At 51.7% G+C, this 23,986-nt stretch overlaps 6 protein-coding genes across 8 annotated transcripts; 5 read left to right on the forward strand and 1 right to left on the reverse strand.

Annotated features, from left to right (window-relative positions):
- Positions 1 to 70: 70 nt before the first annotated feature.
- oatx (organic anion transporter X) lies at positions 71 to 4,353 on the forward strand. The gene is made up of 16 exons (XM_061300048.1): positions 71 to 826; positions 941 to 1,002; positions 1,284 to 1,445; positions 1,513 to 1,586; positions 1,653 to 1,782; positions 1,888 to 1,991; positions 2,097 to 2,251; positions 2,351 to 2,519; positions 2,603 to 2,726; positions 2,821 to 2,936; positions 3,058 to 3,112; positions 3,178 to 3,337; positions 3,411 to 3,519; positions 3,624 to 3,702; positions 3,764 to 3,891; positions 4,072 to 4,353. Exons 2-16 carry the CDS (start codon positions 976 to 978, stop codon positions 4,181 to 4,183), a joined length of 1,704 nt encoding a protein of 567 aa, XP_061156032.1. The 5' UTR covers positions 71 to 826; positions 941 to 975; the 3' UTR covers positions 4,184 to 4,353.
- Positions 4,354 to 4,951: 598 nt separating this feature from the next.
- pwwp2a (PWWP domain containing 2A) lies at positions 4,952 to 8,136 on the forward strand. The gene is made up of 2 exons (XM_061300047.1): positions 4,952 to 5,812; positions 6,090 to 8,136. The coding sequence occupies exons 1-2, from the start codon at positions 4,974 to 4,976 to the stop codon at positions 7,720 to 7,722; spliced, it is 2,472 nt and encodes an 823-aa protein (XP_061156031.1). The 5' UTR covers positions 4,952 to 4,973; the 3' UTR covers positions 7,723 to 8,136.
- Positions 8,137 to 10,804: 2,668 nt separating this feature from the next.
- kctd7 (potassium channel tetramerization domain containing 7) lies at positions 10,805 to 13,404 on the forward strand. Its single transcript, XM_061300054.1, has 4 exons — positions 10,805 to 11,377; positions 11,810 to 11,979; positions 12,131 to 12,309; positions 12,410 to 13,404. The coding sequence occupies exons 1-4, from the start codon at positions 11,069 to 11,071 to the stop codon at positions 12,790 to 12,792; spliced, it is 1,041 nt and encodes a 346-aa protein (XP_061156038.1). The 5' UTR covers positions 10,805 to 11,068; the 3' UTR covers positions 12,793 to 13,404.
- A 170-nt stretch (positions 13,405 to 13,574) lies between these two features.
- kcnj6 (potassium inwardly rectifying channel subfamily J member 6) lies at positions 13,575 to 18,815 on the forward strand. Of its 2 annotated transcripts, XR_009718216.1 has the most exons (4): positions 13,575 to 13,738; positions 15,441 to 16,361; positions 16,664 to 17,632; positions 18,678 to 18,815. XR_009718216.1 is itself a non-coding variant. In XM_061300051.1 (3 exons), exons 2-3 carry the CDS (start codon positions 15,464 to 15,466, stop codon positions 16,978 to 16,980), a joined length of 1,215 nt encoding a protein of 404 aa, XP_061156035.1. In that variant the 5' UTR covers positions 13,575 to 13,738; positions 15,441 to 15,463; the 3' UTR covers positions 16,981 to 17,991. The 2 variants fall into 2 exon arrangements, 1 of the variants encoding a protein (XP_061156035.1); XM_061300051.1 differs by lacking the exon at positions 18,678 to 18,815 and having other exon boundaries at positions 16,664 to 17,991.
- rabgef1 (RAB guanine nucleotide exchange factor (GEF) 1) lies at positions 18,204 to 22,008 on the reverse strand. The gene is made up of 10 exons (XM_061300049.1): positions 21,772 to 22,008; positions 21,092 to 21,105; positions 20,603 to 20,768; positions 20,240 to 20,439; positions 19,944 to 20,110; positions 19,780 to 19,861; positions 19,576 to 19,708; positions 19,420 to 19,511; positions 19,073 to 19,329; positions 18,204 to 18,965 (listed from the first exon to the last, which is right to left on the reverse strand). The coding sequence occupies exons 2-10, from the start codon at positions 21,102 to 21,104 to the stop codon at positions 18,588 to 18,590; spliced, it is 1,488 nt and encodes a 495-aa protein (XP_061156033.1). The 5' UTR covers position 21,105; positions 21,772 to 22,008; the 3' UTR covers positions 18,204 to 18,587.
- LOC133168464 (uncharacterized) lies at positions 20,667 to 23,815 on the forward strand. 2 transcript variants are annotated; one of them, XM_061300053.1, is made up of 6 exons: positions 20,667 to 20,768; positions 21,092 to 21,132; positions 22,287 to 22,375; positions 22,453 to 22,766; positions 22,843 to 23,145; positions 23,211 to 23,815. In XM_061300053.1, the coding sequence occupies exons 3-6, from the start codon at positions 22,342 to 22,344 to the stop codon at positions 23,658 to 23,660; spliced, it is 1,101 nt and encodes a 366-aa protein (XP_061156037.1). In that variant the 5' UTR covers positions 20,667 to 20,768; positions 21,092 to 21,132; positions 22,287 to 22,341; the 3' UTR covers positions 23,661 to 23,815. The 2 variants fall into 2 exon arrangements, with proteins under 2 accessions (XP_061156037.1, XP_061156036.1); XM_061300052.1 differs by lacking the exons at positions 20,667 to 20,768; positions 21,092 to 21,132 and having other exon boundaries at positions 22,016 to 22,375.
- The last annotated feature ends 171 nt before the right edge of the window (positions 23,816 to 23,986 follow it).

Below are 23,986 nucleotides of genomic sequence, written 5' to 3' on the forward strand. Positions count from 1 at the left end.
TTGTTTGGTGAATCAGTGACCTTAAACTTTTTAAGGGCGGCTAGCGTTAGCAATGATTGTCCGAGCGATTGTGCAAACGCTGGCCGTCAATGTTCAACCCTCCCGACACGTGTCGGACGCCCTAAAGAAGAACCGCTGTCCGTCCGACGCTGTGTTCAGCTGGCGACCTCGTGACCGTCGCTCACCCGCCAATTTGTTTGTTAGGAGTCCCGCCCCAGGGGTGAATTCCAAGAAAGGACGCCTTGCGCCAACATTGATGCAGCTCGCGTTCACTGAGGGCAGAAAGAAACGTTTCGAAAAAGAATCGAATGGAGGGACCCTCCCCCTCCATATTGCAATTGGCATTTATCACCATTATTCTGTCAAGGTCATCTTCCTGTATATTTTTTAACCAAGACGATCAATCTGTATTTATTAGATGTATTTATTCTGCACCAATGTTTCGGCCTTCCCGGTCCGGCTTGTGCTCAAATGACGGCGAATAAACCATGAACGAGAGACATTTTATCAAGTCAATAAAATCAAGTTGGGAAGTTTTCCCAGTTCAGACCCAGATTGGGAGTAGTGGGAAGCGTTGGAAATTGTAATGACCAGCAATTTTTGGAATTATGCCTGTGCACAATGACTCGTCTTCGTGTCATTCAAGTTATTACCAGCAAGTCTCGCATGAACATTAACAGACACAGCAATGAGGAGGGGGGTGGGGGTGTGTGTGTTTGAGGAGGGCAAGGGGGTTTCATCTAGAGCCAAGTGACACGTCAAAGTCTGCACACCCCGGAGGAGGACTTCTCGCCGTGGTCTGGCCGTCGGGTTCCGGTTCTGTACAGTAAGCAAACGTTCGGAAATCCTCTTGTGCACTTTTAAGCCTTTAAGGCGACTCAGCAGACTGCCGGGAAAAAAACAACAAAAAAAGTCAGCGGCTTGGGTGTTTTTCTGACAGGTTGATTTGAAGGTGAGAAGAACGTCATCTTCACGATGGGCTTCAGCGAGCTGCTGGATGAGGTGAGTGATCTGTAAGCGTTGGGAGAACCGGCTGCATGTGTGGAGTGGAGAGTGCCGCCGTGCCGTGTCCGTCGGACGTTGGAGTTCCGGTTCGTTTCAAGTCGCCGTCGTCTCAAAAACCCGTCTGTGACCAGTCCGTTGCGTCACCATACTTGCAATTGACTGGCGACCGGTCCATTTTGGAGCGGGTCCCACCAGACCTGTTTTTAGCAGCTCCAATCTTGAAGTTGTGGCTGGCTGGAGCGGAATATTTCAGTCCACTCCTGTGTGCCACCGCTCAGATGGGCGGTTTTGGGCGCTACCAGTGGCTCCACGTGACCCTCATCAGTTTCCCGGGCCTGCTGATGGCGAGTCAGAACCTCCTGAACAACTTTGTCTCAGGGACCCCCGGCCACCACTGCAGCGTGTCCACAAATCATAGCCTCTGGAACCTCACGCAGCAGGTACGTGATCAGTTGGCCTCTCGCACGACCGCTCACCGTGCCATTGACGCCACGCCACACGCTTTAGGTGGACCGCCAAGACGTTTTGAAGGCCTTCATCCCAATGGACGCCTCTGGGACGCGACTGGATCGCTGCAGGAGGTTTTTGGGCCGCCTACCTACGTGGGCTAGTGGCACGTGGGTGGCTAAACGTTGGCTTGCTTTCAGATACGTGACGCCGCAGTGGGAGATGCTAACCGCCAACAACTCGGCTAACGTCAGTCACCTGCCCACCGAAAGCTGCGCGGACGGCTGGACTTTCGAGTCCTCGGAGTTCCGAGCCACCACCGTTTCCGAGGTGAGTGGGTGGTTCACGCCATCCGGCAGGAAGTTGTCGACATCCAGCAGCAACAGCAAACCATCCGGAATGGATTGGAATGAGTGTTGGATTGTGTGTCTTCAGTGGGATTTGGTGTGTACGCGACGTCCCCTCAAGCAGATGATCCAGACGGTGTACATGGGTGGCGTTTTAGCGGGCGCCGTCGTCTACGGCGGCCTGTCCGACAGGTAAGCCTATTTGCTTCTGGCCCCCTTCTGCAGTTGCTTCCCTCTGGTGGGCGCTCCAGGGCATTGCAAAAGGGGACCAAAAAGATGATTGCGTTTTTGTCTCAGGTTCGGGCGGCGCTCTATCCTGATTTGGTCGTACCTGCAGCTGGGCGTCCTGGGCTCCTGCTGCGCCCTGTCGCCATCTTACTCCATCTACTGCATGTTCCGCTTCCTGAGCGGCATGGCGGTGTCAGGCATCATCCTCAACTCCGTCTCCCTGAGTATCACCTTTACGTTTTTACTTTGAGGTTCTCGGCGGGCGGGCGAGCGAGCGCGCGGCCTTGATCAACTGCGCCGACGCTCTTGTCATTTGTCGTCAGAGGTGGAGTGGATCCCGACCAAAACCCGGACTCTGGCAGGAACGCTCACCTCCTTCTACTTCACCTTTGGTCAGATGGTCTTGGCTGGCTTGGCTTATTGGCTGAGGGACTGGAGGAAGCTGCAGTTGGTGGTGTGCGTTCCCCACTTCCTCTCCTTTGCCTTCAGCTGGTCGGTGCTCGCCGTCGCCACGCTGTCGCCCGCCTCCAAAACGGGCCTCTGATGAAAAGCCGTGCGTGCGTCCCTGCTCACAGGTGGTTGGCAGAGTCGCCGCGGTGGCTGGTCCTTCGGGGTCGATCCCAGGACGCCTTGAAGACCCTCCGCAGAGTGGCTCGCATCAACGGAAAACCCCAAATGGCGGAAAAGCTGACGCTGGAGGTTGTCCTGTCGCGCATCTACTAATGAGACCCAAGCACTTGCTGGCCCAACTTGAAATTCCTCAATGGAAGCTTGCTTGACGTGTGACCTGCAGGTGCTTCACTCCCACATGAGCAAAGAGATGGAGTGCCATCGCAAGACGCTGACCGCCTACGACCTGCTGAGGACGCCCGCCATGAGACGCATCTCTGTTGGCCTCATCGCCGTCTGGTGAGGAACAACTTGGAAGCGCTACACGTTGCAAAGAGGCTAACGTGGAACGTGGTGACTTACTCCCACCCACCACCGCCAGCAGCCATTCTCATGATTTCCGCCTGTGTTCCTTCCACAGGTTCTCGACCAGCTTTGCGTACTACGGTTTGGCGATGGACCTGCAGAAGTTTGGGGTGAGCGTGCTAATATTTGGGCTGCGCCACATGCTAAGCTAAGGGCTCCCCGTTCCTCGGTGCAGGTGAGTATCTACGTGATGCAGCTCATCTTTGGAGCCGTGGATTTTCCCTCCAAGTTTGTGGCTCTGGCCATGCTCACTTTCCTCGGGAGGAGGGTGACTCAGGCCTCGTGCCTCCTCATGTCCGCCCTCGTCATCTTCGCCAACACCTTAGTCCCGACGGGTATCGCACACTCAAAAACAAAGGGAGCATCCGCTTGTGCAGTTTGTGTACACAGTTTGTATTCCTCTGTCAGACATGCAGGTGGTCAGAACCACGTTGGCGTGTCTTGGTAAGGCCTTCACCTCGGCGTCCTTTACTACCGTTTACTTGTACACTGGAGAACTTTACCCAACCATCATCAGGTATGATTCCTCAAAAAGTACACTCAAATATATTTCTATTGGTCGTATTGCGCTTGGCTACGTCACTACCGACGACACTTTGACGTGGAACCTGGCGCCGGCAGGCAAACCGGAATGGGTCTGGTGTCCACGATGGCCAGAGTGGGCAGCATGGCGGCCCCCGCCGTACTCATCTTGGATGAGGTAAAGCCATATTATTAGAAGTGCTTTCTTTGCAATTAACACCATTTGGCACCCCTTCCAGGTTTTCCCCGCTCTGCCCAGCGTGGTTTACGGGGGTGCGGCCGTGCTGGCTTCAGGCTTCGCTTGCTTGCTGCCGGAAACGCTCAATGTTCCGCTGCCGGACACGATCCAGGATGTGGAGGAGAGATGGTGAGCGGCGTTATCAAATTCACCAACAACTAGTTTTGATAACTGATGTATTGTTTGAAAACCTCATTTAAGCAACAAATTGTCCAAATCCTCCAGAATTGCATCCTTTTGCTGCAGTTTTCAAACTGGTTTCATTTTGATGCATTTTTCAAACTGGCAATTTGTCGTGGATTCCCGAAGGTCTGGAAAAAGGCACGCTGGCCAGAAGGAAGGTTCGTCAGAAGACGAGCAAGTGGAGCTGTCTTTAAAACAAGTGAAGGAAGTTGAAGGAAGCGGTCTCAATGCCCTCTGACCAATTATGGCCACTTCTTCACAGATGTGATCATTTGATCCATCTTTTATTTGTTATGTAGTAATCATATGATGTGTTGATATACAATTGTAACCCGTGGTTAGGCATCGACTGATCCAATTAATGTGCCGTCTGATACAGAAACAAGAACTATAAATGATAATGATGAATGAGTCTGTTTTGTTTTCAACTGTTCTGTCGTCATAATCTTGTCTGTCCACAAGCTGTTTCAAAACAATGAACATGTCAAATAAGTTACGGTGGAGGTCAAATATGAATAAATGAGGTCATTCTTAGCTTTCATAATGGAATGTACGGGTTAAAGTTGAACAATAGAGCTACTCGCGAGTCGATAATTGAACATGTAAAATCCAATGTCATGGTTGTAATTGAAATGCAGAAAAACACGATATGTTTCATCCGAGTGAAGAAAGAATAGAATCATGAATAATTATCAATTGCCCTCCGTTCTTTTCTTATTTTCATTTCTGATGCGATTTCGTGAGAAATGAAAAGATGTTTATGTGTCCGACTGTAAATTGTGAACACCGCCTTGCGTCAAGTGACTTTTTGTCGTTCATACGATGGATGCTGGCCGATGTTTTGTTTCGCGTAAAGTCGAGCATCCCGGTGACGTCATTGCGCTTCCGTGTCTCCGACCAATCGGACCACATGTTCTCCGGGCTTTTATTTGACCGACAGCTGTGGCGGCCAATCGCGGGGCTTTAATACTCTGACCCTTGGCACAAGGGGGCGGGGTGACGCGCGCTCGCTAGCACAGCGGAAGAAAATGGCGGCCGTGGCCACCGAGCCAGGAGCTGCGGCGATTCGGACGGCAGCGACGACCGACGACGGCTCACTGGAACCGAGCTTGAGCGGCCAGGGGGGCATTTTAGACTCCCAGGAGCCCGAAGGAGTGCCTGAACCCGAGCCAGCCGTGGCGCCCGAGCTGGCCGCGGAGTTGTTTAGCGCTCGCTTGGGAGACAGTAGCGACGGGGAGGAGCGCCGCCATGTCAGGCTGGAGCCGGAGCTGGACCCCGCGGTGGGAAAAGTCCAAGGTGAGGTCGCCGCGGGCGACGCGCTCGTCCACAACCGGAGCGCCAGCTTAAGTCTCGGGGAAGCGTCATGGAGTGACTCGGCGCAGGCGGCCTACTGTAGCATCCTCGCGCAGCCCAAGCCCTCCTCCTCCGCCGTCTTCCTGCACTCCTTCCCGGCCCCCCGTCACCCGCCCGGCGCCGAGGCTGGCCTTTCGCTAGCGGAACCGGCGGAACCGACCACGAACGCCGCGGACCAGGACCGAGGCTACCCGACTTCTGTCCAACCCGAGCAGAAGCCCGTTGCTAGCCAAGACGCCGGATTGGTCGGTACCGCGGACGCGAATCCGGATTCCGAGGGGAGGGGCCCGTGTTGCGTGGACCTGACACCGGACGTCAAGCCTTCCGAAGTCTCGGTGGGAGCTGAAACCGTGTCGTGCGCGACGCGGCACGGCGGCTGCGTGCAGGACCTGAGCCTCAGCCTCGGCTCCGAGGTTCGGGTCTCCTTGGACCACGTCATCGATGACGCGCTGGTTGTGTCGTTCCGGGTGGGCGAGAAGCTCTTCTCCGGCGTTCTCATGGACATTTCCAAAAGGTACGACAAAGGTGGATTATTTCTTGACAAACAACATGAAATAACTTTGTGAGATTTGCCCACCAGCCTTATACTTTTCTGCCATTCATATCTGTGAGTCCATTCACACAACCCATTGTCTTCTTTATTTGACAATTCAAAATGGGTCAAGAGCTTAGTGAACCACTTTACACGTCGAGTTTGTGTCTGGAGGCGACAAGGACAAACGCCTTGAAGGTGTTTTATTTGGATAGGTTGTCGTATTTGAGTCTCTAAGGTTCTCCTTCCCTTTGCACAGGTTCGGACCATACGGAATTCCCATTACGCCCTTTCCCCGGCGGGAAGACCAGAGTCGACCTCAGAGGGACGCCATCCCTGCGGAGGCCCCTGTGTCCCCCAAGCAGGAAGTGGCCACGGATGATGATGCGACGCCTTGCCCGTGGAGCTCCAAGCCGCCCCCGCTGTTCCAGGAGGGGGCGCCATACCCGCCCCCGCTGTTCATCAGGGACACCTACAACCAGGCGTTACCTCAGCCGCTGCCCCGGAAGATCAAGAGGCCCAAGCGGCGCTACCGCTGCGAGGAGCCAACCTCAATCATGAACGCCATCAAGCTGCGCCCCCGCCAGGTGCTGTGCGACAAGTGCAAAGGCGTGGTGGTGGCGGCCGGCCGCCGGCCGGGCACCGTAGACCTGAGAGGCGAAGAGGTGTCGCGGCGACGGAAAGCGGCGGAAGGGCCTGTCTCGGCTGAAGTCAAGCGACTAAGGAGTGACGACAAGGGCAGTCGCAGCGACAGACGCGCCCCATCGGGGATCCGAGAGTCCGCTGCCGCGTCCTCGCCTCGTGTCCTGCGGGCTGTGTCCTCGTCCATGCGTCTGAAGCTTAACTCTAAGAAGGTTCTCCCCAAAGGAACCCCAGCGGATCGCTCCAAAACTCACCAGGTTCTCAAGAAGCTGGCGCGGAACTCGCAGCCGTCACCGCCGCCTCTGCCGCTTGGGGAGAACCAGGACAGAGAGGCCGGAGGCGGTGGTGGCAAAGCCTTGACGCGCGCCGCCGCCTTGCAAAACCACAACCAAAACCAGAAGGTCCACTTCACCCGCCGCCTGCAGCACCTTAGCACCACCCTGGTGGGCCCCGCCTCGCACACTGCGCTGCCGCCTCGAATGCGCCTCAAACCCCAAAGGTATCGTACCGACGACCCTCAGGCCACACCCTCCTCTTCCTCCTTCTCCTCTTCCTCCTCTTCCTCGCCTCCCAAACACGCTCGCTCAGCCACCTCTAGCCCCAAGCTTCCCGCACACGAGCCCGCACCGCCCTCACCGCGCCTCGCCCCCAGTCCTACGCCGCCCGCTTCTATTTATGCTGCTACGGAGGCCGAGGAGGCTCCACCTCCTTCCCACCTCCCGCACCACAGCGTCTCGGAGACCGTAGACCCGGTTTCCTTAGTGCCCCCCTGCCCGGCTTCCGCCGAGGCGCTGGTCGGCGACGAGGAAGGAGGTGAACTGAAACGGCATCGCAAGTCTTCCACGTCGTCCTCCTCTTCCTCGTCGTCGACGACAACTTCGTCGTCTGTTTTCTCCAAGTCGGTGTCCAAATGTCTGCTGCCCGACGGGCGCACCGTGTGCGTGGGCGACATCGTGTGGGCCAAAATCTACGGGTTCCCCTGGTGGCCGGCGCGGGTGCTGGGCATCACGGTGGCTCGGCGGGCCAATGCCGTGTTGGCGGCGCGGCAAGAGGCGCGGGTGGCCTGGTTCGGCTCGCCCACCACCTCCTTCCTGCCGCTCTCGCAGCTGTCCCCCTTCCTGGAGAGCTTCCAGTCGCGCTTCGACAGGAAGCGGAAGGGCCCGTACCGTCGCGCCATCTCCGAGGCCGCCAGCGCCGCCAAGCAGCTGACGCCCGAAGTGCGTGCGCTGCTCACGCAGTTTGAAACGTAGCAGTAGAACGGGACGCCGCCGCTGTTCTGAGCGAGCGAGCGAGCGAGGTTGAAGATTTTTGGGGACGCGTGCATTTTATGGTTTGTTTGGGCTTTGTTGTTTTCATGCTGTGACGAAGACAAAGAACTAATAGAAGCTGTGAAACCGTTCTCCAAACTGAGGTCATGGGGTTGGAGTTGTCATTCCCACTCTGAGCCAGTTTGCCAGGACCCCCCCCCCCCCACCTCCCCCCATGATGATGATCACAAATAGTGTATTTTCCCTCTCTGTTTGTCTCCTGCTCCATTTTGGGGAAAAAAAATCCATCTGTTTGCAGATTAGTAATTCAGAACAAAAACGAGTTTGTGGAAATGTCCCCCCCCCCCCCTTTCTCTGATGTTCCAAATCTTAAATAAAACTTCCTTTTGAATTGTGGTCATTTGAGCTTTTTTTCTTCTGCTGCTGCGCCTGCGCGACTCGACGGGTTTTTTTTTTTCCGGTTCTCGGCTTTTGTTACCTGCAAACAGAGTGTTTTGAAGCGAGCAGAGTGGGAAAATACTACCACGTTGGCACACGGACTAAATTTAAGACACAAACGCGCATGACGGGACCATCGTTGTTGTTCGGGCCAACTAACTGGGCCCTAGGTCACGGAAAGCCACTTGGCAGTCAGTCTTCCGACAGCTCGGCCACTGTTTGATATTTTTGTGCTGGGGTTAAACAAACGGCATTATTAGCAAGACAGTGATGATGACGTAACATCTCTGTCATTGCAGCTCCGCCTCCCTGAAGAGCTGCTGACGTCATCTACGCTGCCGTCATCAGCCTGGCCGTCAGTCACACGGACTCCACTCACCAATCAATATTTAATGAGTATATTTATGTGGCCGATTGCTCCGCTCTCTCTCCGGCGCCACTATTACGTTAGCCTAGCCTAGCACGCCAGCTTGTTGGTCACCCTAGATGAGTGAGGTCATAAAATGTTGCATGTGCTGTTAAATCGAATGGATTGATTAGGGTAGGGCAGTGCTTCTCAATTATTTTCTGTTACGCCCCCCCCCTAGCAAGAAGAAAACTATTCGCGCCCCCCCTCCCCACCGTGACTATCCTAACTTGTCTTGTGAGTCGTAAAATGTTGCACTGTCGCAAACGTGACAGAAGTAACAATGAGAGCGCCATTGCCCCCTGCTGTAGTAAACGCGCAATTACACTTTATTCTAGTACTGCCAAAAAAAAAGCCTGTTCCCCAGGGTCACACGCGCCCCCCCAGGAATAGCACCGCCTTGGGGGCGCGCCCCACTATTTGAGAAGCACTGGCCTAGGTGACTGATTCACAATTTGGTTTTGTCTGATATCAGATATTAAATAAAGAAAACCAACTGGCTGATTGATTTGTTTTAATTGAGAGGAAAAAAAAACAGCAAAAGCATTTCACTAGCTGACCAGGAGATGGCGACAGCGTGGCATCTGAAGACCATGGATTGTTTGTTCTGCTATAGCCTAGGTGACTGATTCACAATTTGGTTTTGTCTGATATCAGATATTAAATAAAGAAAGCCAGCTGGCTGATTGATTTGTTTTAATTGAGAGGGAAAAAAAACAGCAAAAGCATTTCACTAGCTGACCAGGAGATGGCGACAGCGTGGCATCTGAAGACCATGGATCGTTTGTTCTGCTATAGCCTAGGTGACTGATTCACAATTTGGTTTTGTCTGATAATAGATATTAAATAAAGAAAACCAACTGGCTAATTGATTTGTTTTAATTGAGAGGAAAAAAAAACATCAGCAAAAGCATTTCACTAACTGACCAGGAGATGGCGACAGCGCGGCATCTGAAGACCATGGATCGTTCTGCTATGCCGGTTTAAAAAAAAAAAAAAAAACGTAATTAGCTAGGGGTCAAAGGTCAAAGTTTACGGTTCAAAGTTCACCCAGGGGTCAAAGGTCGGTTCAAAGTTCACGGGGTCATGTGCACATTTTCGATTTTTAACTAGAGTGGAAAGTTCAGGGTTCAAAGGTCACCCAGGGGTCACCACGGGGTCACCACGGGGTCACCACGGGGTCACCGCGGGGCCACGGGGTCACCGCGGGGTCACCGCGGGTTCAAAGTTCAGGGTTCACTTTTTTTTTTTTTTTTTTTTTTTTTTAGGTTAACCTTTATTTAAACCAGTGCTTCTCAATTATTTTCTGTTACGCCCCCCCCCTAGCAAGAAGAAAACTATTCGCGCCACCCCTCCCCACCGTGACTATCCTAACTTGTCTTGTAAGTCGTAAAATGTTGCACTGTCGCAAACGTGACAGAAGTAACAATGAGAGCGCCACTGCCCCCTGCTGTAGTAAACGCGCAATTACACTTTATTCTAGTACTGCCAAAAAAAAAGCCTGTTCCCCAGGGTCACACGCGCCCCCCCAGGAATAGCACCGCGCCCCTCACTATTTGAGAAGCACTGGGGTAGGGCAATCAGTGGATTTTTATTTCTTGAATGGAGTTTTTGTTTTTTGCAGGAAGAGCTCTTAAAGATGCCATTGGGATGTAACTGCTGGAGTCATGAAATGATGCCAAATCCAGCATCATTACTTTGAACTGATTGGCAGCACACTTAGTCCTGAAGGCCTTTGTTTCCAAAAGTCACATTAGCTTGACATCTGATCAATCTCCTTAACAGGTACAAAAAGTCATCAACAACTCTGCGCTTATCAAAGAACTATTTTAATCAATCGCTTCGAGACTTGAAATTGTCTTTGGAACTTTGACCTTTCTCCAGTCAATATTTGCTCCTTTCTCTTGTCCTTCATGCAAGCAGTCTTTGCGTTCAATTAAAATGCAACATCGGCAAACATCTGCTGTTGCATTTTTGCCAACTTTCTGACGAATGTTAAGGAGCAAACAAGGGACGAAATCATCGTCCACTCATGTTTGCACATGGAGGAAGGGCTCGCTTGCATGACATTGATGGACTCTCAAGTGAGGGAGAGTTCGCGGGATGGCCGCGTGACTTTTTAGGCCAGGGTGTTTCTTTGTTTGTGTTACCGAAGCATCGTTTTGTTTTACGGCGAGGCGGCCCCAGCTTCAGTGCGCATTACCGACACCTACGATGTGATCCGTTCACTGAAAAAGAGTCGTTCATTTGAACGAATCGTTCACTCACGAGCCAACACTCCAACGCGCAGTGACAAGGTAAGGAGCGGGACGCTAAGGTGGTCGCGTCGGCGAGAGGTGGCGCTAGTAGCGGTGGCCTCACGTCGATTTGGATGACACCGGTTCCGCAACCGCATGAAAGAGTGGCGTGTTCGAGAAGCCTCGACCTGTTGTCAACAGAGAAGGGGGTGCTGTGGTTGATGCTCGACCGCCGTAGTCCGCGCGCATGCAACAGAATGGCGCGAGCAGTTCGAACGGCTCCGAAGGCGGCGGTGGGGAGCGACAGTCTCCATCCCGAAGCCCCCTGCTGCCGGCGGCGACGACTCGGGTGAGACGCTTCATCCAGGAACGGCGAACGCTGCCGCTGCCCAAAGTCATGGTGGTGTTCTCGGCCGCTGGTGACGCCGAGAAAGCCAACGATGCCATGGCCGACGACGACTCTGGGAAGGCGACCACCCCGGCGGCGGCGGCAGCAGCAGAGACGAACAGGAGCAAGCCGGCCTGCTGCCCGCTGGACGCCAAGCAGGAGCAGGAGGTAGTCCGCTGGAATGACATTTACCAAAGCAGTTTGTTTTCAATTGTTCGCCAGAATTCCACAAATAAAAGCAACTAATGACGTCATCAGCGAGCGCCGAGCTGAAAGGTGGTGTTGAGCTGCTGCGTTGTGATTGGCCTACAATTAGTCACGTGATGAGTGTTGTGCTTTACCATGCTGATTATAGACTTAAACACGACAGGCTAATTCCCGTTTGTCACTGGCTTTTTCAAGGTAATGAATCTGAAAAGGCCTCATAATACTTTCAGAAGTTCACTTAGTTTGGGGAACAAGCCCTGCACACAACTGATGAACATAAATTCCTGCTGAATGTATAATTAACGTGCAAAAACTATTAATGACACTATTAATTGTGTGTATTGCAAAATGAGCAATCAAGCATGCCTTTTTTTTTTGTTTGTTCTTGTGAAGCTTCCAGAGGTGGTCTCTCTGAACGTGGGCGGCTCTCACTTCACCACCCGGCTGTCGACGCTGCGCCGCTACGACGACACCATGCTGGCCGCCATGTTCAGCGGGCGCCACCACATCCCGCGCGACGCCGACGGGCGCTTCTTCATCGACCGCGACGGCACCTACTTTGGGTGAATTGCGTCTATAAATTTCAGCGTTCACAATGTGCCGTGTGTGGCAACTGAACTAGTTGACCGAAAACCATCTTTGAAAGGCCATAAACGACTCGCAACTCAAACAAGTCGTGACTTGTGCTTCCAACTGTATGTCGCTGCGGTGAAGGGACATCCTGAACTTCCTGCGAGAGGGCGAGCTGCCCCAGCGCGAGCGTGTGAGGGCGGTGCACCGCGAGGCGCAGTACTACTCCATCGCTCCTCTGCTGGAACGCCTGGAGGACACGCAGCCGCTCACGGGAGAAAAAGTGCGCCAGGCCTTTCTCGACCTGCTTCCCTACTACAAAGGTAAGCGTGAGCCAAGGCCTTGATTTGATATTTGACACGTCAAAATGGTTCTGCGGTTCTCAGCCTCTCTTCACACACCAAGTGCGTTTTGCGCCGGCAGATAATCTGGAGCGGATCGTGGAGATTGCCAAACTGCGCGCCACGCAGAAGAAGGCACGCTTCGCTAAGCTGAAGGTTTGCGTCTACAAGGAAGAGATGCCCATCACGCCGTACGAGCGGCCGCTCTTCAACTCGCCACGCTTGGAGCGCGCCGGCGATGGCGGCGAGGCCAAGCTTTTCGAGCACCACTGCGAGGTGGACGTGTCCTTTGGGCCGTGGGAGGCGGTGGCCGACGTCTACGACCTGCTGCACTGCATCGTGGGCGACCTGGCCCGCCGCGGCATCGCCGCCGAGCAGCAGTGCATCGGCGTGTGCGACAAGCACCTCGTCAACCACTACTACTGCAAGAGGCCCATCTACGAGTTCAAGATCACTTGGTGGTGAGGGCGGCGCCCTCGCCCCATTTGGCTTCGACCTCTGGGATGCAAAATCGGCCGCTCGTGCGTCTTTGCAAGGCCTTCGCCGTTCTAGTAACAGGGATGAGCATTTCGCATTTGCTCGGTTGTTGTTTTGCTCGGGATTGTTATGCTCATCCTTGCTTCTATAACTTCACTCGCTCTTCTTATTCCAAGCATTCCGCCTGCCGTTTCACTTTGTTTTTGTATGAATAATATAGTGCGTACAAGCAATTGTGGTGACGTAGCGCTTTGTGCTAAGCTAACGGGACCTCCCCCCCCCTGCGTCCTTGTACTTGATGAAGTTGGAGCACCTTGTGATTGTAGTTGAGAAAGTATGTATATCTTTTGTACCTCATCGCTAGACTACATCGATGTCCACATTGTTTTGTTTTTTTCTGTGTTCATAGCACTACTTGTGTTGTTTCTATAATCATCTCATCCAAAGTAGCTTCTAGGAAGCCGTAGTCGTCACTTTTCTTTGCTTTGTATTGTACTCTTTTATGACTGACACAAATCGAAGAAAATATATCTATATATGTACAAATGCCTTGTTGCACAAGTGGCGGTGTTTTTATTAAAATAACGCTTCTTAAAATCATTTTTTCTGCAGTCTTTCGGCTCTCCTTCGCCGCTATTTGCCTTTCTCTCTCCCCAATGTTCAGTGTCGCTCGCCCATCCAGGAGGAGGGCCGCGGTGGCTGGTCCTGCCAGTGCTGCTGCTGGAGGAGGAGGAAGAGGAGGAGGGATGGCGGTGGTGGTGGGAGGAGGCTGAGGGGCCAACAAGCTCCCTCTTGGCAGCAGCAGCAGCAGGAAGGATGGAGGCAGAGCAAAAAGGACCTTTCTAAACCATCCACGCAGTCGCTCGGCACCAATCTGGAAATTCTGATGGGAAGGAAGCGAGTGCGAACCATCCGGGCTGCCCATTCGCTGCAGGTAAACATCTTTTTTTCTTTCTGTGATGAATGTCTTGGGCACGGCCGGACGAGAAAAGGGGGGGGTTGCATAACCCGACGAAGATGCTATTAATGCTGGCGACGTGTGCGGTAGTTCCGTGACGTGATGAGAGCTCTGTGGAGGAAAAAAAGGGGGGCGAAGGGAAATGTCGCCGGCAGCCCGCGGCCTCCGTCGACACCAGCCCTCGCATGTGCTGCCGTTTGCGTAAATATTTAGCACAACTATCCTTGTTAGTATTATTAGCACTCGTATGGCGGGTCACCTGCATCGCCATGACAACGGGCTCTTCCTGTACAAGCTCCCCCCCCCCCCCCCCCCACCTCAAATAGTTCAACCTGTTTGGTAACATGAGCTCCTGTTGTTTGCAAGCTCCTTTGACCTATGGGTCCCTGAAGGGGTCACGGGGGAATTTTCCAAACAGTCCAACTCGTGTGATTTGATAAGAATGGTCAGACAAACGTAGTCATGTAAAAGGTCAGAGGCTGGCTGCCTTAAAACAAGCCAAATCAAAAGCACCTTTCATCTGGCTCCCTGATTTAATATTCATCATCCCGTTAGCTATTCCAGACAGGCCGTTAATTCATTTAAAAAATATCAAAGGCTCCTAATTTGATGGTGAGGATGTTTTCGCTCAGCGTCTCCTGACCTTTATACATGGAAAATGAAAATGGGTCAGTGTCGTGTCACAGCGCCACTCAAGACTTGAAGAGCCACCCCCTGACCATATGTCACACATTGGAAAGCCTTTGGGGGGGGGCCTTCAGTGTGAGACATATGGTCCAAACGTTGGCAGATTCACGTGGAGGACCGGGCCTGCGAATCTCATTTGATTTAAAAAAGGGATCCAAGAATAAACGGCGTAACTGCCATTGCGGCATACACCTGCTTAAACAATCCCATTTTGTGTTTGCTAAAGCCCAATCCCCAAACAATGGTCGCTTAGCAACGGCCGCCAGATGCTCCGTCGAGCTTTCGGATTTTTTATGACGCCGCACAATGACGCCTATTGTGGAGGCCGACCGGCAATACCTGTATGTAGAAATGCCCCGCGGGATCTCGTGTACGCAGCAAAAACGAAACGCTAACGTGCTCGGCTTACTTTCAAAGACTTGATGATTAATTAATGGTGATTGAAGCAGTTTAAAATTGATGGGGCAAAAGTTGCCTCTATGACCTCTTCAAATAAAGCCGCTACGGCTAATACGCTAACAAGGTCTCATTTTATTCAGCCTGATGAATATATATACGATACTTATTCGAAATGATATGCGACATTTTGCGATGAATAAACATGGATTACTATTTTGCTTTCCCCAAGTTTATTACTTGATTTTAGTCGATTTTTAAATTGTCACTGCACATTTTCCACTGCCTTTTTCCTATTGAAAATAATGAGACTCGTGTTATCCAATGCTGTGGCCCGTTACAGAACATTCCTGCTATATTGTGAGTACTTGATAGACGGAGCCGTGCGTTGCCATGGATACCAGGGCTGCTCAAGCTCAAAATATTCCCCTGTGAATGGAGTGCACAACGGCTTCAACGCCGTCGTTTCTTCTAAAAGCTCAGGGGGGGGGACAATAAAAATATCGTGACAGTCAAATCAGCCGTGCAAATTAAGTACAGATAGCAGATAGATAGTTTTCCAAATTTTCCAATGTACTTTGTCTTTCTTCCCCAGCCTTGAATCCATCCAAAACCTCCATGGAGCAGGATGTGGAGAGCCCGGCCATCAGCAAAGCGTCCAAGCTGCCCAAGCCGGCCGGCAAGGATCTCCCCAAGAAGCTGGCGGCCATGGACCGGGCCCGCAGGGTCCAGCGCTACGTCCAGAAAGACGGCAAGTGCAACGTCCACCACGGCAACGTGCGCGAGACCTATCGCTACCTGACGGACATCTTCACCACGCTTGTGGACCTCAAGTGGCACTTCAACCTTTTCATCTTTGTCCTGGTCTACACGGTCACGTGGCTCTTCTTCGGCTTCATGTGGTGGCTCATCGCATACCTGCGGGGGGACCTGGAGCACCTAGCGGACGACCGCTGGACTCCGTGCGTCAATAATCTCAACAGCTTCGTGTCGGCCTTCCTGTTCTCCATCGAGACGGAAACAACCATCGGTTACGGGTACCGGGTCATCACGGACAAGTGCCCCGAAGGGATTGTCCTGCTCCTGATTCAGTCGGTACTGGGATCTATCGTCAATGCCTTCATGGTGGGCTGCATGTTCGTCAAGATCTCCCAGCCCAAGAAACGTGCCGAGACTCTGGTGTTTTCCACCAACGCCGTCATCTCCATGAGAGACGGCCGCCTGTGCCTGATGTTCCGGGTGGGGGACCTGCGGAACTCGCACATCGTGGAGGCCTCCATCCGGGCCAAGCTGATCAAGTCCAAGCAGACCAAGGAGGGCGAGTTCATTCCCCTGAACCAGACGGACATAAATGTGGGCTACAACACGGGCGACGACAGGCTGTTCCTCGTGTCGCCGCTCATCATCTGCCACGAGATCAACCAGAACAGTCCCTTCTGGGAGGTCTCGCCAGCCCACCTTGCCAAGGAGGAGCTGGAAATAGTCGTTATTCTGGAGGGCATGGTCGAGGCCACCGGTAAGTCGCCGGCCCCTATGGGAAAAACATTTGTCCGATATGAGGTTGACTGACAGATACGGTCGATTGGACGGACGGACGGACGAAAGGTCGGAGCTGATACGTAAGGCTGACGGATTGATGTACCGACTGACACGTAATAAGGAGATGGCCGGACGAATAGATTAGCATATGACAACACTTGATGGAGGCTTTGAGAGTGATGGACGGACTGACAAATAGACTGAGAGGTACGCATGAGTGGGCGGAGCAACTGCAATAAGTAGCATCCAGTCACCGCCAATCTTTCCCGTTGTCCTCAGGCATGACGTGCCAGGCCCGCAGCTCGTACGTGAGCAGCGAGATCAAGTGGGGTTACCGCTTCACGCCCGTGCTCACGCTGGAGGACGGCTTCTACGAGGTGGACTACAGCAGCTTCCACGACATCTACGAGACCAACACGCCCGCCTGCAGCGCCCGTCAGTTGGCCGACATGAGTGGCGGCGCACGCCTGCCGCTCACCTGGTCCATGGGAAGCAGGCTGAGCCAGCAGGGCCTGGCGCCCGAGGCCGAGCGCCAGGACGCACGGACTGAGCGCAACGGAGATGTCGCCAACGCTGAGAGCGAGTCCAAAGTGTAGCGCCTGCTCTGCACGCACACGCTCGTGCAGGCCACGATCTGGTCGTTGGTGAGAAAACAAGGCGACCAGTTCGAGTCTCACCGACCGCCAGATCCTTCTTATTTTTTCTATTCCGATATTCCTATAGGGACATTTGCATATTAAGTATTTTTGTACATAATATAATATGTTTTGGACTCCATTTGGTTTCTCGGGTTTGCCGTGTGAATATTTGGCAGATGTTTGATACTAATACGCTGGTTTAGCTTTGGCTTGTACATAATCTACGCCTTATTTAAGCCTTGCCTACACTCGCAAACGGCTCTTTCCAAACATTCTGAAACGTTGTGATTGCTCGAATTGTTTTCAGGGTTTTGGTCAAATGAACGCAAACTTGTTTGGAATTATTTGGACGTGTTTATTCGACAAAACATGTTTGCTGTAGTCTGGCCAATAAGAGACGAGGTGGTGATCATGTGACTCACGGGCTGGACAAAATGGCTTCTTGCACTCAGACGCAAGGGAAGAAGTTGGGCATATGATGAAATGCAAAGTTTTGTTGAAGAATATGAGAAACGTCCTTGTCTAGAACGCAACAAGGTTGAACAATTGCAAGGAAAGAGAGAAGAAAGCGACGCCATCGAAGCAGATGTGCTTGGACCAGATTTTACAGGTAGTGAAGCTTCGGGGGACGTTTTTAGGGAAATCTTTTATTTGTCTTTTCAATGTGTGGACATGCCACCCAAATAAGAACGAACTTGGTCATATTTTCAAACCTATTTGGAGACGTTTGTTAGTGTAGACAAGGCTTTACTGTATACAGTCTGTAAAACTTTTATCACCTTTTTCCTTTCACCTAACGGGAAACATTAGGTACTGCTGCACATTGTAAGGAAAGGCAATGCAAGAGTATAAAAATTGTAAATCAACTAGCGCGTGCAGGTGTGCCTAATGCAGTGTCCCCTGTTTGCAAAAGCATGTACAAAAATGAATGAATCTTATAAAGTGTATTTGATTTGTCGTGAACGCAATCTCCGCTTTGAAAAACCAATGACGCCTCTTCTTGTAGGCCCCGCCCCTTTTCGCAATTTCTCTCTCGCACTCGACACTTCCTGCAGAAAGCCATGACCTTTGACCTGCCCTTTAAAATACAAAAACAAAACGCCTTTTCACTATTTTGCACATAAGAGCCAACCTCTTAACACCCCCCCCCCGCTAAAAAAAAATCACATTACCAAACAATATGGCAGTAACAATAATAAATAAACTTTTAATTGCATTTCTGTTTTTACTTGTCAGTATGTGTTGTGTCATGAAACAGTTGGATATTTATCCAGGAGGGTAAAGTCACAATTTAAAGAATATCGGAGCAACTTTTTTGTCTTGTCTTGCAATCTAGCCTAGTCGTATAGCCTCAAGTAGTCGTATTAAAAACATTTTAATATGCAGCTAATATTTAAATAATAGTTAAAAATGTCATCATTTTTTTGAAAAAATACCACCGTTAAGGTGGGCCTTCGTTCAAGTTTGTCCAGTTTGGAGTGAGCATAGTGGACTTAATTTCGAAACACTAAAAAGCGTATTGAATGGAATGCGTGGACCTTTGCAAGCAGGTGTGTTGTGTTTGGTCAGCCAGCAAAGAGCCGGCCCGCCGCAGGCTCGCCGAGCTGGTCGTCGCCGTCGGCGGGCCGGCTCACGTTCAGCGGGTATTTCTCCAGGACGTCCCTGACCTCCCCCCGCACGCTCTCGGACCAGGACAGCAGCTCGGCGTGCAGATTGCGGGCAGCCTCCATCAGCGTGTCCTGGCGGCCGTCCAGATCCGACAAGAGCGTGAGGTTGCGCCGCAGCTGGGCCAGCGCCGGGTTGAGGGCCGGAGAGTCGGTGGCGTCAGGGCGGTTCCGGTCGGAGTGCGGCGAAGCCTGCCCCGACATGTAGGACTGGAACTCCTCTGTGGTGAGGTTGAGGGACTGGGCGTCCAGCTTCTCGATGAAGGCCGCCGCGCAGCACTGGGTAAAAACAAGCAGACGTTTTGGAACATTGACAAGCTCATTTTTGTGGAGTGGCTTGGAGATCAGTATTGTGGAATCATTTCATATTTAAAAGGAAAACCGACCAGGTTGGTGAAGTAGTAGCCGTCCTCGCCGGTCATCAGCCTGCTGGGGTTGCAGAAGCGTGTGATGTACTGGATGTTGGACTGCAGTCTCGGCGGGTTGGCCTTAAGGACGATGTAGATGAGCGCCGGCAGGAAGTCGTCGGCCGACGCCGGCTCGCTCTTGGTGCTGCCGATGGCGGCGAAGATGTGCTTGCTGCAGCGCGTCACGCACGCCAGCTTGTCACGGGGTACCTTCTTGGAGTCCATCTCGATGATGTCTGGAGAGGGGACAACAAATGGACGACCGCTGTGGAAAGCGTAGCTAAAGCTTCTTTCCTCTGAAGACACTTAGAAATTCCAAAAGTTACCAGTGATGGCTTTGACCACGTTCTCAGAGGCTTCCGGAATCTCCTCGTCCATTGGCACGCAAAGCATCTGGACATTGACCCAGTGGAGAGCTCTGCCAAGGAAAGTTGAGTTGAGACGGCCGACGCCGGCGAGAACCCAAGACGCGCCACGCTCACCTGATTCGGTTCTGCATAGCCAAGTCCTTCTTCTCGTCGTCTGTGGTTTCCGGGCAGAAGACGTTTTTGTACAAACGGGTCATGATGTACTTCTCCACCTGGTCCATCACCTGCTCCACCGACTCGGAGGAACCTGGCGGAAACGCCGCAATCACGCAACGCTTTTCTTTTCACGGAGGAGAAGATATCCTTGTCATGGCCCACCTTTGAAGTGACTCATCAACCGGTCCGCCAGGCCTTGGTAAAAGTCCTGAACGCACTCCGACACTTCTTCTGCGTTGAGTTCCTGAAACAAATCAGTTTATGGAATGTGTTTGCACCCTGGCTGCCATATTTGCAAAGCTGCTCTGAGGGACTTGAGTGGACACCTTCTTGCTGGACATGCTGAGCAGGAAGCTGCGGCACTGCTTGTGGATCTCACGGCCGGGCCGCTGCAGGTTCTTCAAGAAGTCTGCAAAGTCCTTGGACACCTGGTCCGAGTCAAAGCTGGCATGGCGACTCACGGACGGACTGCTCACCTTCACCTCCGGGGACTCTGATGCCAGGACAAAAAGGTCATGAAAAAAAGCCACGAGAAGACATCTTCCACAGACCGTAATTGACTACAATGATCATGTATTAGAAGGTTCTCCTTTTATTTCGTCTCGGTTGGTTCCAACGGTACCTTTCTTGGAAGCGCTGCGCGACGAAGAGCTGAAGAACTTCTTGACGGTGGTTACTTTGCGTGTCTTCTCGTTGGTTTTCTTCTCCTCAAACTTGGAAAAGGGTCCGAGCGAGGACTGGGACGAAGGCGGCGTGGACTGGGTCTGGGCCGGAGCACCGTGACTGCTGGCGTACGCGGCTGCCTCCTCTTCTCGCTGCAACCTGGTCCAATAGCACAGCGTAATTAAAAAAATGATCAACACGTAATCGGTATTGTTGACTAGCGCCACCTAACGGATTGGAGGTGCAGTGCAGTCAATGCTAACTGAGGACATTCTGTACATCGCAGCATTTTATTTATTTCATGATAATACGTAAGTCTTACTTTTCAGCCAAGGCCCAGTCGTCCTGGATCTGCTTCTGGCGCACCCGTTGGTACTCCTCCCTCCAGCATTTGGAGCACAGGCCCTGCCAGGCAGCGTTGCCATAGTAACCGCATCCCTTCTTGCACAGTAGCTCCGACTGGTCCACGTGGATGCCGCGACGCTCCGACCAGCTCAGTGGCCTAGTGGTAGAGTGTCCGCCCTGAGGCTGGAAGGTTGTGGGTTCAAACCCCGGCCGGGTCATACCAAAGACTATAAAAATGGGACCCATTGCCTCCCTGCTTGGCACTCAGCATTAAGGGTTGGAATTGGGGGGTTAGATCACCAACTGATTCCCGAGCGCGGCACCGCTGCTGCTCACTGCTCCCCTCTCCCCCAGGGGATGGATTAAAATCACACGGGGATGGGTTAAATGCAGAGGACAAATTTCACCACACCCAGGTGTGTGTGTGACGATCATTGGGACTTTAATCTTTAATCTTTAATCTTAATCTTCTGACTCATGCTGCAAAACAAGAAGATGGTTGTGGTGGTAAGTCAAAATACCATTAGCACACAAATAAACTTGTGGCAAAGGACTACTTTTGTCTAAATGCTCTGCACCTCAGTATAAGCAAACCAGACTGGATACTAAATGTCTATCTGTGTCCATGCAGCTTTCTTTGAGGGGCGGGGCCTGTTGGTGGCGTGTGACGTATGCATGCGAGTGTCAGGGTGTGAACTTGGGTTGACGGCAGTTCCATTGTGCTTGAGTGTGCGTTCATCATTGCGTTGGCATTCCGAAAAGTTGCCCACAAGGAAGGGCATCATAGAAAGTAGCCAGTAAAAACCTAAACCCCAAAAAATGCGGGCACGATCGATGACAGCGAGGAACACAGATGCTCTCCTCATGCTACCCTAAGACACAAGAGGCTCCATTTTGCTGGGCTTTAAGCATTGCTATAATTGGTTGTCATGTGCTGACCTGCATTCCAGCCCGCATTGCATTTTAACTTTGGCATTTGAACGTCTATAAACATTTTTGTGTTGCAATTGCACCTTCAGTGGCATGTCGCTAACGTTAGCCCCATTTGCTGCAGCTAAACCGTGTAGGACGACTATGAGCAGAAGTGCAAGCTGTGACATTTTAACATGAGTCATTTCTCCTAAATCTACGATGTGAAATGCTCACCTGTTTAGTTTTTGATGCACAAATGTAGTTCTTTTCTTTCAGCTCCGATTGCGGTCAACTTTGCCGAACACGACGAGAAGCTTCTTCGAGATTCTCCTTTGTGATGCGGTCAAAAAGTTAAACGATCCCCAGAATAAAATCGCGTACTCCTTTTGACGAAAAATATAGCAAAATATGCACCATTTCACCTATTTTATTGGGCCCATCAGCCTTCAGACAAGAGGGAGGGTTTAAGAATGACGTCATGGGGCATATAAAAAAAAAAAGTCGACATTCGGGCCACGTGATTGACGGAAATAGCCGAGTGTCTTCGTTTGGATTTCGTCTCGTGTGGTTTGACGGTTGTGGTTTGTTGAGTCATTTTAATTCAGCAAATTGTCAGTAGATGTGTGTTTTCTTTTTACAATTACAATATATTCATTATGCTAGGGAACGCTGGGTAATTGGTGCAATGTTGACTGTACATCTCAATTTTGCTGTCTGAATTCATTTCAAAAGTGTTTTGTCACCACAAGACTCGGTGAGAACATGCACATTGTGGAGAAAAGGTGAAAGAGCAGGGGAAATGTGATGTTCCAATGGCTGACCGGTTGCGTCACTGACTGTAAGTAAACACTCACAAGGTCGCAGATACTGTGGACTAAAACAAGCTTGTGTTTGCGCACACACCGTCCGCTTCAGCCATGATCCTGCTGGGCCCCACTTTGTGCCTTCCCTCGCAGGCCACCGTCCAGGAACTCTTCGTGGTGGCCCGTGACGCCAACGCGGTCCCGAACATCTCGCTGGACCCCGTCCTAGGCTCATTCCTGTCTCTGGACTCGTCGGCCGCACTGCAGCACCAGTACACCTCGCTGCAGAGAAGCTTGAGTGAGGGGCAGAGAGCGGCGTTGGGCCTCCGCCTCAACCGAGAGCTGCCGGGCGGCAGGGTCACGCTCGGGGGCGTCGGTGTGGTCGCACTGGCTTTGTCCTTGCTGTTGGATCATGTCGGCCAACAGGTCCGTAACATTCTTGTTGTAACGTTGACTGAGGTTGTTGTTTTTTTTATCTTTTTTTTTCTCATTTGTTTATTAGGTTAGAGGCAACATTTCAGTGGAGGCTGGCCAATGGCCCTTGACTAGCCCGCCCAAAAAGATTTTTGGCATTGCAGTCTCTTCACGAATCGGCCGTATTGCGCACAACTACCTGAGCCTGATCCCGGGTCTGGCCAACGACCAGGAACTGATGGCCGAGACTACGGAGATCTACGACAATTGGCTGAATCTGGAAATGTTGGACCATTATCACAGGATGACCAAGAAGAAGAGGATGAGTTCTGTGTCCATGCAGCAGTGGCTGACCGGAGCTGCGTTTCATCTTCACATGAGGATACACCAGGTCAGTGAACCTTTTCAAAAATGCTTTTCCCGGTAGTCTCACATTACACTTTTTTGCTTGAGCAGGTTCGTCTTCATTCGGTGCCGACTGGGTCGGCAGAGTCTCTTCGTTTGTCCTACAAGACGGCGTTAAACCATCTGCTGCAGGGTTACACTGTCTACCTCCACGGGAATATTCAGGAGACCGCAGCATCACTAGCAGAGCACCATGGTAACGGGACCTGCTCCAGTGAGCTCTCCTTTAACATCAGCCAAGCGAAGACTCTCGACCAGACGAGCCACGACGGCATTTGTCGAACCCACAAAGAGGGCGTGCTGGTCATCGAGCCGGGCCGAAACGTCACTCACGGCGTGTGGCATCACCCCTGCGAGTCTCCGGCCATCCAGCAAGCTCTGGTGACGCGCATCATAAACGCGCAAGACCTGGAACACAGCAGAAGCTTTTTCCTGCACCCCAAAAAAGTCTTCCAACGACTGCTCACACAAGAGGATGCTTTTGAGCTCAGCGCAGACTAGACGGGTCTGGAACCGCTTAAGTCGGAGCAAACCCCGTTTTTGTTATCATACACACAACAATGTGAGGTATTTAATTTATAGTCATCGTCGCATGTGTTGTTTTGTGTGCGTCAATATGTAAAGTATAAAAGGAAAACAAAATAAATGTTGAATATTTTGGGGAAGTTATTTTTGCTGTTATTTGTACAGTATTTTGTTTACGTTTTGGAATTGCAGCGTCATAAGGTTTCCCATAGGTGATAGTGAGTACATTTTATTACTTAATTATGATTTTTTTTTTTTTTTTATTCAAAGTGCTATCCTTCGTCTTTTAATTTTTTTTTAGA

The sequence above is a fragment of the Syngnathus typhle genome, linkage group LG15 (assembly GCF_033458585.1).
Source record: "Syngnathus typhle isolate RoL2023-S1 ecotype Sweden linkage group LG15, RoL_Styp_1.0, whole genome shotgun sequence".
In the NCBI taxonomy this organism is placed as follows: Eukaryota; Metazoa; Chordata; class Actinopteri; order Syngnathiformes; family Syngnathidae; genus Syngnathus; species Syngnathus typhle.

What these genes read in the sequence shown, in the direction of transcription:
- LOC133168464 (XM_061300053.1), top strand. Translation starts at nt 22,342, where the DNA reads ATGTTCCAATGGCTGACCGGTTGCGTCACTGACT. An exon ending in GACCGGTTGCGTCACTGACT is followed by an intron (nt 22,376 to 22,452) that starts GTAAGTAAACAC and finishes CGTCCGCTTCAG; the next exon opens with CCATGATCCTGCTGGGCCCC. An exon ending in TTCACATGAGGATACACCAG is followed by an intron (nt 23,146 to 23,210) that starts GTCAGTGAACCT and finishes TTGCTTGAGCAG; the next exon opens with GTTCGTCTTCATTCGGTGCC.
- pwwp2a (XM_061300047.1), top strand. Translation starts at nt 4,974, where the DNA reads ATGGCGGCCGTGGCCACCGAGCCAGGAGCTGCGGCGATTCGGACGGCA. An exon ending in CTCATGGACATTTCCAAAAG is followed by an intron (nt 5,813 to 6,089) that starts GTACGACAAAGG and finishes CCCTTTGCACAG; the next exon opens with GTTCGGACCATACGGAATTC.
- kcnj6 (XM_061300051.1), top strand. Translation starts at nt 15,464, where the DNA reads ATGGAGCAGGATGTGGAGAGCCCGGCCATCAGCAAAGCGTCCAAGCTG. An exon ending in GGGCATGGTCGAGGCCACCG is followed by an intron (nt 16,362 to 16,663) that starts GTAAGTCGCCGG and finishes CGTTGTCCTCAG; the next exon opens with GCATGACGTGCCAGGCCCGC.
- rabgef1 (XM_061300049.1), bottom strand. An exon ending in TCAGCATGTCCAGCAAGAAG is followed by an intron (nt 19,862 to 19,943) that starts GTGTCCACTCAA and finishes GATTTGTTTCAG; the next exon opens with GAACTCAACGCAGAAGAAGT. An exon ending in GCTATGCAGAACCGAATCAG is followed by an intron (nt 19,512 to 19,575) that starts GTGAGCGTGGCG and finishes TTTCCTTGGCAG; the next exon opens with AGCTCTCCACTGGGTCAATG.
- kctd7 (XM_061300054.1), top strand. Translation starts at nt 11,069, where the DNA reads ATGCAACAGAATGGCGCGAGCAGTTCGAACGGCTCCGAAGGCGGCGGT. An exon ending in ACGCCAAGCAGGAGCAGGAG is followed by an intron (nt 11,378 to 11,809) that starts GTAGTCCGCTGG and finishes GTTCTTGTGAAG; the next exon opens with CTTCCAGAGGTGGTCTCTCT. An exon ending in CCTGCTTCCCTACTACAAAG is followed by an intron (nt 12,310 to 12,409) that starts GTAAGCGTGAGC and finishes TTGCGCCGGCAG; the next exon opens with ATAATCTGGAGCGGATCGTG.
- oatx (XM_061300048.1), top strand. Translation starts at nt 976, where the DNA reads ATGGGCTTCAGCGAGCTGCTGGATGAG. An exon ending in TCAGCGAGCTGCTGGATGAG is followed by an intron (nt 1,003 to 1,283) that starts GTGAGTGATCTG and finishes GCCACCGCTCAG; the next exon opens with ATGGGCGGTTTTGGGCGCTA. An exon ending in CTCTCCTTTGCCTTCAGCTG is followed by an intron (nt 2,520 to 2,602) that starts GTCGGTGCTCGC and finishes CCCTGCTCACAG; the next exon opens with GTGGTTGGCAGAGTCGCCGC.